Source organism: Zootermopsis nevadensis, unplaced genomic scaffold, assembly GCF_977971745.1.
Source record: "Zootermopsis nevadensis isolate Lab colony 2312 unplaced genomic scaffold, Znev_1.0 Znev_ptg000025l, whole genome shotgun sequence".
Classification (NCBI taxonomy): Eukaryota; Metazoa; Arthropoda; class Insecta; order Blattodea; family Termopsidae; genus Zootermopsis; species Zootermopsis nevadensis.
The window spans coordinates 12,709,463-12,721,749 of NW_028259157.1; the positions used below are offsets into that span (position 1 = coordinate 12,709,463).

The window sequence follows — 12,287 nt, forward strand, 5'->3', positions numbered from 1 at the left end:
AGTTGCACAGCCATTCTCTTTTATTTTGATTTAACGAACATTAATTGACATAAATGTTGCATATTAAAATATTGGAGCCATTATTACAGCAGTCGTTAGTGACGAAGGCATTATGATATATTGTGATTTATTGCGATATAATAAAGCAGGTCACATCCAAAAATATACTCATTTGGACAAAGTAGCCGATATTTAATTGTGGGTTTGTGGGAAACACGCTTTGTAACAAAGGGGGACCGGTGTATGAATCATAAATTATTAATCCGATTACGCGTGTTACGTCGTGATAAATAATGGGATCATTGCTGCCAAGTTTCAGGAAGTACATTGTTTGTTTAATGGCGTCGTTTCAAAAATTAAATTTGACGGTGTCGCAATGCGCGTAACGTTGCGGCAGGGCTTATGTTGGTTTGGTAGTGACTTCTGAGGAAACTGACGTTGCTTTGCATTCATAACGACGGCTGCTGATAGTCGTGGTTCATCTCGTCACTGTTCAGGTCACTTGTCTGAAGTCAGTAATTTATGATGGCTTGTCGTGTGGAGGAAATGTATGTCTGGTGTACTGAGCCAATATTTGTTGACGCTTCTCAAATGCTTATTTTCGGAAATCGTATCGTGGTTTTCTTCGCTGTCATTTATTGTGTCTGGTACAATTATTACAACCTGACACTCACGCGGCTTCACTTTCAAAACGTGCTCTGGATTTTGTGTGTTATTTCAGTGTCTGCGTCTTAGATGTATGTGTCGTGATAAACGCCTACAGATTAAAATTAATAAAAAAATACAGACATTATTTTATTGATTCCATGAGCCCTATTTAATACTATTGTAAGTTCTCTTATAAATCCGTTAGCGTATGCGTGGACTATACGGATTATTTGTTGCGTATTTTCCGTGAAATCCAATAGCCAGTGAAGTGTGGAACGCACCACGATTTCCGTCGTGCCTCAAGTATTAATTTGAAACAGTAACAGAGAAATAGGCTGTCCTAATGCTTGGCCCCAAGCCTTTGCAGAATAAACAAAAATTGTTCTCGCAACGATGAGGGGGACTGGGCTGTGACGCTGTGTGGCCCTGAATTTTACGAACTGTTGGTTGTCAGCCTATGAGTCCACACGGCGTCGCAACCGAGAAGAACAGCTTTGCCACGAACTGTTTCTAACTGTTCTTAATAATTTTACTACATAGGATCTTCAAAACCGACAGTGACTGATTCTTCTAATATTCCTCTCTCATTGTTATTCGTATCCCGTGATTATCCACCTACACACGTAATGTTTGCCAAGGCATTTTTTGGGTGCCCGCGTTGTTACGGAAAGAGGTTATACTGAATGATGAAGGCCGTTCAACCATGAACATTATAAAATCAAAACACATCTTTCCTTACTAATGAACATCTTGACGATTGTAAGATTTGAGGTTCTCACAGCGGTGAGTATGAAGATTTCCGTCTTCTGGGTTGTTGCGCTGTGTAGTCTGGTAGATGTTTACCAACGTTTCAGAGGTCATACTGCCTCCATCACCAGGGCGATGAGTATGAAGATTTCTGTCTTCTGGGTTGTTGCGCCGTGTAGTCTGGTCGATGTTAACCAACGTTTCAGAGGTCATACTGCCTCCGTCATCAGGGCGATGAGTATGAAGATTTTTGTCTTCTGGGTTGTTGCGCCGTGTAGTCTGGTCGATGTTAACCAACGTTTCAGAGGTCATACTGCCTCCGTCATCAGGGCGCACAGCGCAACAACCCAGAAGACGGAAATCTTCATCTTGACGATTGTTTGTGAGCAGCATCATCATCCTACAATCCCAAATTTGAAAAAACTGGCCGACGAAATGCAGCGCCAAACATCACACTAACTTCCCACTTGAGTAATAATAATTGTACTTTTTGAAAGTGCGTATTTTTGATCGCGTGGTTTCTTGTATCATTAAACGTCGTGTTGTTTTGCGTATTATTTGGTGTCCATGTCTTATTTGTCCAGAGAAAAGAAAATTTAGCTTTGTTAATTGGTTGGTGCTCGCCACGATCTCATAAACTCTCAGATGTGCCCGTGGGCACAAAAGGGTTTGGGACGACTGTGCTAGAGCATCGCTCGGAAATGATATGGCTCTGTGTTCTTGTAACATTTCCACATCCGGAACGAAGCCTTCCCCGTATCTCGTCTTTCTGACTTCAGTCAGTCCTTTTAAGGGATGCTGTGGAAGTAAGTAAAAAGCATCTGCACTTTTTACTCGGCTGTGAAAGGAAGAAAGCCACCAACTAAAGCGGAAACACGTACAAACGCGTTAAAAGAAAATTGACGTGTTTTGCAAACAGATTTCGGTGTTCGAATGTTAGTGTGCTTTCAAAAAAATGTACGTATTCGCTGCGTATCGGAAGTGGACGACAGTTCGGGGCTTTCTACCGAGAATACACACAAATGTGGAATATATAGCCCACCAGAAAGGCGGAAAAGTTTTGTGATGTGTGACGAAACAGACATTTATGAAAGGGAAATTCGATACTTTTACGCACTCAACTTCCAATGTGCGTCTCAAGATGTAGACACTTCCAGCATCCATGATGTGAAGCAATCGGAGATCCCGGGTTGGAATGTTTTTGACTTTCATTTGTGGTTTTCCTCAGTACAAACAGGACCTTTATACCAGTTATAATCATTTCGTTCTCTGTCGCTTTGCAAGATACGAACGATGCAGTTGATAAAGTGTTATTAAATAAACCAAGTTATCAGTCTATTCGTCATATTTGCCCGATGTTTTATATGCAGAACTTGGAAATGTTGCTCGTCTCGTAGAAAAAGGTTTGTCCTCCGCACTCTTTCAGATGTATTTTGTATTTATTAAACGCTTTGAACCCTTTCTCAAGGCTTCTTGGAATTGTAAAACAGCCAGAATGAGATTTTTCGGCTCTATTCAAGTGGGAGCAGATCTCGCGAAAAACGTTTCCACCCTTTCAAATAGCTCGGAAGGCAGATTAGGTTACATATAATTGGATAGTACTAATGCAGTGTCGGTGAATTTAAAACGTGTCAGCTAACTATTTGTTTTGCCTTCGTGTCTTTCACGTGAGATTCCTTCCTTTCTTCCTGAAGGAGCCAATTCACTGTTGCATGCGGTTAGAATCTGAACGAGTTACATTTGCCGAAAAAAACATTTTACTGCGTGAAAGACATAGGCATTTAGAAATACAAAATCTGGTTGATACGAATCAGAAAACGGAATGCGCTGGTTGCAAGCCGTCCTTGTCTCTGGGGTTAAAAGCTTTCTGAGAACAGGAACTACCGCACATTTCACATGACGTGAAACTGCTTTGCCAGTTGGGCGCTAACATTTCCTTGGAAGTTTATCACTTTAGCCGACTCGACGCGACGCGACCTCTGCAACATCGTTAAAACACGCAGATAAATCATGCGGTCCAACAGAGTAGCTTTGACGTCTGGGACGAATGTTTAGAAAATTCAGTAAAACTTATATTCTGCTTCACTGTATGGATTCAAAAAATCGATCTGTTCTCTCGATACAAGTAGCCAATCCTTCATCACAACTTTTTTTAATTCCTGACCAAATTTCGTCAAGAAATTGACCCTCGACCTCGAGTGATTCCCTTGCTGGATTCCGAATAATGGTTGTTTAATTTTATTTGGTGTCATGGTTTCGAAAGATAGTTGATTATTGAATAATGAATAGGAAATTGTGACGGAAGCAGCCTAATTATACTTAAGTCTGCTATCCCGACATTTTCTTTGCAGGTACTGGTACATATCGAGAAAACCATAGTAAATATCCCGTCTCCTTCCGTATACGAAGTAGGCGTACTAACTGATGGCCCGCGAAGTTTGTTTGTCATGGTTCTCGTTCGTGAAAGACTAGAAATATTTGACATTCCTATAAGTTAGATAAATGAGAGAACTGCCCTCATGTGCGTATTCGTTACCCCACGAATCCTACCCTTAGTGTCCCATCTTATCCGGCAGAGTGCAAACTAAGCTTCCATCCTTGTTTCTCATCTCCGGAGCAGGGACTCGGCAGATGAACTTCCGTGTCTGTGCTCAGGTGGGTCTGTGTTATGATGCAGGCCATAATATAATCTGAAAGAGGGCATATGTAAAGACAGTGAAGCATCGCTGTATACCCTCGTACGTAGAAGCAGACCTCACAAACCCTCGTTTCTACTGAATTATTTAGTGCCTGCGATGTTCGCTGTAGAACCCAAATGGTCCTTTGTGCTTCCGCAATTTCACTTATCTTCGTTTTAAATACGCTCTGGTAGAGGATAATCCTCACACATATGTCATGTTGCGAGGACCGCTATGATCTTCATCAGCGCCGTGGTGTGTGAAGTATTTTTTTACAAAGTTCTTGTCTCACTCAAAAATTGGACGCTCTGAAGAGATTAGTGGATTTGCTAAGAAAGTTTGCGAAATCATTTTGTTTTTACACAAGTCGTGATTGTGCTACAGTAATCAAAATAATTACAGAATTTACTTAAGTTTGTTTACAACAAAGTCATCGTAAAACCTGCGTCAATCATACGCTCACTTCGTAGAAAAGCTGCTGTGAGTCTCCAGTGATTGTTTCTCCTGATACCGTTTTGTACACCGAATCAATTTCTGTGAATATCCACCTTTTGATACTCCCCTGCGTGATATTCTTACTTCGTCATCATCTTCAGTATGGAGACGTCTTTAAGATACATAATCGATTTTGAAATATTTAGAGGTATGAAATTCTCACGACGCTAAATATATCGTGTGAACTTATAGCTAGGTACCAGAGTTTTGGAGGAACATACTCCCTCCATCTTCAGGACTTCAACCCTGAAGACGGACGCTATATGTTCCTCCAGAACGTTGATATGGCGCTACAACGCAGAAGATCAACACAGAAGTGTATTATTTTCCCGATCGCTCTTCCTGAATGTCGTGGCTGCACCTTATTCATCGCCCTTCGTATCATGATATACGACTCTTTGCCTTTCTCGGTTTATAGGTCCAATGCAGGCTAACTGGTTGTTAAATAATGTTCCTGCTTTTCGTTTGCAGGTGGGATGAGGTAGGTGTGTGAGGTGATGCCACAATGGAGAAAGGCCGACATTCTGGGACTAGAAGTGGGACTGGGGGCGGCAGCGGGGGCGGCGGAGGCGGCGCTCCTGTGTGTCGAATCTGCGGCCAAGGCCATGCCGCCCACGAGCCCCACGTTTATGACTACGCTGAGGAAGTCGATGAGGATCTCACGTGTCAGATTTGTCTGCAACCTTTCGTGACACCTTTGGATATCCCTTGCGGACACACTTTCTGCGGAGCCTGTCTCAACAACTACCTCCGCGTCCAGCAGCTGTGCCCCATCGACAGGCAACCTCTGACGGCGCAGCTGTGTTCCCCGTCCAGCATCGTTCTGCGAAAGTAAGTACTTACTGCGAAGTAACAACACAGTAATTTGTTTAGCGTTTTTCTTTCTTTATTTCTGTCTGACGACAGGTCCATATGAACAGGATCCTTCCATCCTTTTCTCGGACTGGGACCTGTTCATATACGTTCTTGGCAGATGATCCAGAAGTGGTTTGCCATTGCCTTCTTCTGTGTGTGAATGGAGTAATTGTTGGGATGCCACGGAGGAAAACTCCGTGTTGCCTAGACCACGGCCTTGCCCAACACAAGTTATAAATTCGGGCACCGCCGGGAATCGAACCCGAGACCCCAGGATTACAAGGCCAGCGTTCTAACCGCTAGACCACCTCATCTTATTATTATTTAGTGTTCTGTCTGACGACAGGTCCATATGAACAGGATCCTTCCATCCTTTTCTCGGACTGGGACCTGTTCATATACGTTCTTGGCAGATGATCCAGAAGTGGTTTGCCATTGCCTTCTTCTGTGTGTGAATGGAGTAATTGTTGGGATGCCACGGAGGAAAACTCCGTGTTGCCTAGACCACGGCCTTGCCCAACACAAGTTATAAATTCGGGCACCGCCGGCAATCGAACCCGAGACCCCAGGATTACGAGGCCAGCGTTCTAACCGCTAGACCACCGTGGCTTTCAAGCGTATTTTACGACATGTTATTAAACTTTCCGGACAGAAGTCGATATGAGTCTTTAAGGCAGAGACAGTTTGTTCCTGCAAAATGTCGATACGGATATATGAGGCTACATGCTGTCAGAACCCTAAAGATGGAGACAGTATGTTTATCCGAAATGTCTGCATCCACCGACGAGTCTACAAGGCGCCATAACCCAGAAAAGACATCGGCGTCTTCTCCACCGTGAGAACATCAGTTGTCTCAGATGACCTAGACCTAGTGAAGGCGTGTCTGCAGTATTTTTGCTGCGCTATTTGTGTCGTCGTGTGTATCTTCTGTGCCAACGCGTCTCATAAATTCGCCGATGTGTATTTTCTAGTTTACATGACAGATGCGAGGGTCGTGACCTTGTGCGCCACGGGGTCGGGTCGACAGTAAGGACGACGTACGCGTGTGGGGGCACTCACCCTTTCCTGCCCGCGCCCTGCCGTTCATTCCAGCAGTTCCCGCGTCACCTCTGACTCGGGAATACCGAAATGACACGTGTAGCCCTGTGGTACAAAATTGCTGTTCACAAATGAAAAGTCAAACAGCACTCTCCTATTGTAATGAACTGCGCCGACAAATCTAATTTCTCTTGTTTTAAGTGTAAATCCGTCTCTTCCTCGCGTTATCATATTTTCAGTTCTGTTCGTTAAAGTTGGCTCTTCGATGGCCATAAAACATTTTAGCTGTTCGTACTTTCTATTTTGTTATAACACTGTTAATGTAATTAAATGATTCTGTGATTTGTTTCAAATTTGTAACTTCCACATACGATTATGGTGCGGTCCACAGCGTTTATATTTATTCGATTGCCAACTACTGTTCGCGACTGTAATCTTGAGACTTGCGGGCTGAGGAAGTGGGGTGAAGGAGGAAAGATAGCGTCTGTCTTTAACGCTTCGGACTTCCTGCATTCCTTGCAAGTCTCAAGATTACAGTAGCGAACAATAACCTTTTAGCTGTTCTTCGCGCTATGTCGTGAGCGAAAAATACTTTTGGGGCCCGTCCGTATCTGTAAGCAACTTGCATGACCGAAGGCGTCGTTGCACACCGATGGTGGGAGAGGTCCTACTGTTAGAGCACATTTTTGAGCAAACCATTGCTGAAACATTTTGACCTCGAATCACAATGCAAGACGTCATCATTACAAATATCAAACCTTTAGTGCTATTTACAGAAATAGTCGCTGATCTTAGAATCATTGACGCTCACAATTTTATTATTGATTATTAAAGCAGGTGGTACGTATAGTTACCAATACGTTTGATAGGGTTAAATATCCTTTCTTTTATTGATTTATCAATTCCTTTATCCTCTGCATCTGATGGCCTGTCGCTTAGTGACCTTGACCTTACCCCCTGCAGCCATTTAGAGTGGTTTTTACATACCATTTCGATATTGGCTGCAGAATATTTAATAGAACGCCCTTATTGACCTTATATTTCATTACTGCTGTCTCATTTTGAATATTTCATTGTCGAATTCATACAGCGCTGTAATCCCAGCTCGCCGTCTGCTTATCTGCTCGTGCTTTTGAGTACGTTATTCACTTTTTTGAAAGCGTATTTCCGATTGTGATGACGTATCTTTTCATAAAGCGATGTACGGTGGAGTTATGAGAGTTGAATATTAGCGACTCGCCGAGTCTCCAAGGAGCTCCGTCCGCGGATGCAGACGCAAAAAGGCCTTGTGCATGATGCATATGCCAGTCGCACAAAGACGATCTCGCTGAGAGGACTGAGACCGAACGCCAGTCTCTTACGGGCAAATCTGACGTGCAGACAGAGAACGTTCCTCGAGATTCTTAGCTTCTACTAACACACTTTTTCGCCTCCTGTTCTAGTTTACACAGATATATTGGGTCTGTTATAACTTCAGCTAATGAATGCGTTTGCGTAAGAAACAGGCAGTGTCGCGTGAGATCTGAGGTTATCACAGCGGTGAGAATGATGAATGTCTTCTCACTTGTAAGGGAACAAACCTCAGTTCGTTAGGAATGTAAGAAGTTTTATGATCTTTAAAAGCGAAACCCATAAACTGTCTAAGCAACAGACAAAGTTATAAACGTGAAAGCAGGTGGTGTTTATAGTTACCACGGATTTTTTTTTTTTTTTTTGTAGTGTTCTGTCTGACGACAGGTCCATATGAACAGGATCCTTCCATCCTTTTCTCGGACTGGGACCTGTTCATATACGTTCTTGGCAGATGATCCAGAAGTGGTTTGCCATTGCCTTCTTCTGTGTGTGAATGGAGTAATTGTTGGGATGCCACGGAGAAACCGGGGAAGCCCCCGGAGGAAAACTCCGTGTTGCCTAGACCACGGCCTTGCCCAACACAAGTTACCGGAATCGAACCCGAGACCCCAGGATTACAAGGCCAGCGTTCTAACCGCTAGACCACCGTTTCGGTCACTAAGGTTTATCGTCGTGTAATTAATTGTTTCGATAAAAATGTTACGATGATTACTGACACAGACCATTCTTCGATAGTAATACGTATGTTGTAACTTTTCAGTGAAAGGATCTCTGTTTAATATGCAGCGACTGATCGCCACTGAATGTAGCACACAATGGATATATAGACCTATAAATAAGATATAACTCTGTAGTACAAATTTCATGCGTTAGTTGTTAAACCAACCTCAGGGACTCTTTTGTAAATGTTTTATTTTTGTTTGTGCATCGTTCGTCATTATTTTAATATGCTGTGCATGCAACGTTATACTTAACTCTTTGAAGTATAAGATGACCTAAATAACATATAAACATCCGGACCGTTACCGTGAAGAAAGCGTTTCTCCTTGACAACGATCAAGTCCTTAATTCTGTTTACGAAAATAGCCGCTGAATATTTCGAGTAAAGGTAACGTAAAGCCATCCCGCTACATGCACTAGATGGGGGTGAGTGGTCAGCAGAACGCCCCGGCCGGCTTTACCACCGGGAAAGGACCCCGGTACCTGTTGGATAGGGTATATTTTGAGTACCGTACGAAATCTGTATATGCACTGAGTGAGCGTTAGAGATTGTTGGACCACGTGGTACACGTGGTTACAAGTAGGATTTAAAGGCTAAAGCTTCTTATAGGCTGTCTATAATTCGCGGTTCAGTAGTTGGTACTACTGCTTCCAGTTTGAGGTGGAGTGGGGGGAAGGTCCCAGCTGGGCACATCTGTCCTGTGGTGTTTTGTTATATGTATCAGCCGCTAGAGGCAAATGCCCGGATAGTACATGAAATTGGCCACTACCCCTTCCTTTCATACTTTGAGTTACCGGCAGCATCTTAAAATAATCCATAAATAAATACAATTAGAAAGATGCATGTCCCTGACAAAAGCTGTGTTAAATTATGTATGTACTGTGCCGTACTTAGATGCACGTTTTCGAAATGTTGTTTAAATTGTTCGGAATGTCTGGTTTGTTGTTTACATAAAAGTTTGAAATTCCATTGTCTGTCTGAAAATAATTCTCGTCTGGAATCCGCACAGGAGCGTTCGAACAGAATGCACATAATAAATTCGGCCACGATGAGTGTTTGCCATGTTAGAACGGAACCCTTAAAATATATACCGTTAAATCCGGTTTAAAATAGGCACCAATTAAGTGAGAATTTTTCTTGGTGCCGTGTTTTCTGTATTCATTCATATTATAGAAACGCATTTTAGTGTATTGTAAAATTAAAACAAATTTCCAAGATACAAAAGGAGACTGTTACGAAAATATAATGCTTTATTTAGACTATGAATAAGATAGTGTAGTTGCGTCATATTGTGACTTATTAAATTAAAATTAATTATTTGGTTTTTCCGTCAAATCACAATGTATTTAAAATAAGATAATGAAAATAATTAAAATATCATTCTTTGTTCCATATCGAATAATCGAATTATCGAATGTAAACATCAAAAGCATCACTTCAAACAATAAAGTTGATCCATTATATGAAAATATCTGGACACGAACACCTCCAAAAAACCACACTACGAAAAAAAAAATTGTAAAAAATTGTAATTGAGTTTTAAATTTATTAATATAATTTTACACCTGATGATGGTTTAATAAAACCGAAACATGTTGTAAATGTTCCAATTGTAAATCGATTGTTCGATATGGAACACAGAATGATATTTTAATTATTTTAATTATCTTATTTTAAATACATTGTGATTTGACCGAAAAACCAAATAATTAATTTTAATTAGACTATGAAGATGGCTGTCTTCTGGGTTGTAGCACCGCGTAGTCTGACAGAGCTTTACCGACGTTTCGGAAGTACTTGCTTCCTCCATGATCTGGCCGATGATTCCAACCTATTTACACTAGTTTTACAGCGTTATGTAAAATACTTCGGCTATTATTTTTCAATTTAGTTTCGAATTGAAGAAGATAATTATAATACGTATCGAAAGTAATCTCTGTGTAATGATTTGTAAGGTTTTGTCTCTCTGTCCGTCACTCCTTTTTAAAATCTTTCTTTATAAACGCGAGACTTTTGAGCATTAATTCAGTTCTACTACAAAACTGCCACATCAACATCCACATATGGTTCTTTGTTTCTGACTGCTGGTAGCTTAGCGTTTTGACTAAATTATTCCTCTTTTGTGAAAATATTATCGGAAGTTGCTGTCGTATTGTGAGACTTGATATATTTGTAATATCCAGGGCTGCAAGTGAAAGTTCTCGATATCTGATATCAAGGGGACTCCTGTAAACTCCATAAAGTTAGTAAAAGCTTCTCATAGAAGGACTTCCAACAGAGGGTTCAGAAGTTGAGCGCGGTTTGCCCATAAGGCGTCGTCTGACGGCCTCGTGAAGAACACAAGAGTAATTCAGCCACTTTAATGTTGGAATTGAAGGGAATGTGAATCGTGTCCACGTATATTTTCTGTGCATATTGATGCTTTGTACTAGCAGGTATATACCGAAGTTTCGTAGTGGCATACTACACCCATCTTCAGGGCTCAAATTTAGGTCTTGGTATCTGCGTACATGTTTATACAGCGTTACTGCCTATAAGACCGACATTGATGTCTTCCGTGCCGTGATAACTTCAAATCAAATATAAATCTTGGTTAAGCATGTAGATAACCATTTACTGTAGTGGTATTCAACCTGGGGTACACGTACCCCCGGGGGTACGCGAAGACATCTTATGGGGTACATGAAATTTTAAAAAAATATTGTTTTATGATAAACACTGAATAATCAGTAATGTAATTTATTTAATTTATTTTAGATGTAGATTATATACTATGTATAACTCGAATTATACACCAACAACTTTGGGGGTACAAAGTTGAAGAGAAATTATATCTGGGGGTACGCGAAGACATCTTAGGGGGTACGTGAAATTTAAAAAAAATATATATTATTTTATGATAAACACTGAATAATCAGTAATGTAATTTATCTAATTTATTTTAGATGTAGATTATATATTATGTATAACTTGAATTATACACCAACAACTTTGGGGGTACAAAGTTGAAGAGAAATTATATCTGGGGGGTACGCGAACAAAAAAGGTTGAATACCACTGATTTACTGTACAGTGTCCTTGGATAAGGGTGTGTGTGAGTCTGCATTAGTTCACGTAAATATTCCCAAAGTATACAGATACGTTGTCGCATTTTAAGTTTAGAGGTGCAACAAAAGAAATAGTTTTTCGAGTCATGCAATCAGCACCTAATTGTTATTCATATGCTACACGTGGCAGGTAGTCTTATGCTTTTGTCAATGAAAATACTGCGACACTGGAGATCCGGGGGTAGTGCCTGGCACTTCAAACGTGAAGTGCGCTTCAGGAAATAATTCTGGTGATTGTATTCCCTGCTCTTCAAGGTAAACAAAGCGCCACGTGTGTCGCAAGTATGCTAATCCACGCCGAAGAAACAGATTACACATTGTGTATGAACACGGATATCTGATATCCATAAGATAGCTGTCGAAGCTCGTAGTACGTTCATTTTAATCGATTTTCTGGGTCAGTGTTGTTTTACTAAGTCGTCAGTGCGACAGTCTCATCCTTGTTGCTTTCACCACACTAATATTTGGCGAGGAGTAAAAATTGTGGATGTCTTCATAATGCAGTTTTCTCCAGTCTCCTCGCGAGCGCAGTGCGAATTTTGACTGTTTTCACAGCATCAAAGCGTCTGAAACTGATTTCCAGGCGTCGCCTTTGTTTCCAGCGCTCTCCTTTAAGGCGGCAGAAATGGGAACGCAGACGTGACA

General features: G+C 41.3%; 1 protein-coding gene across 5 annotated transcripts in view; it reads left to right on the forward strand.

Moving 5' to 3' along the window:
* Positions 1 to 12,287, forward strand: part of LOC110831763 (ligand of Numb protein X 2) — a 156,707-nt gene that overhangs the window by 38,295 nt on the left and 106,125 nt on the right. For all 5 annotated transcript variants that reach the window (XM_087355960.1, XM_087355962.1, XM_087355961.1 and 2 more), the window contains one exon: positions 5,040 to 5,399. In XM_087355960.1, the coding sequence (XP_087212086.1) occupies positions 5,074 to 5,399 (326 nt within the window). In that variant the 5' untranslated portion in view covers positions 5,040 to 5,073. The remainder of the gene's footprint in view (positions 1 to 5,039; positions 5,400 to 12,287) is intronic.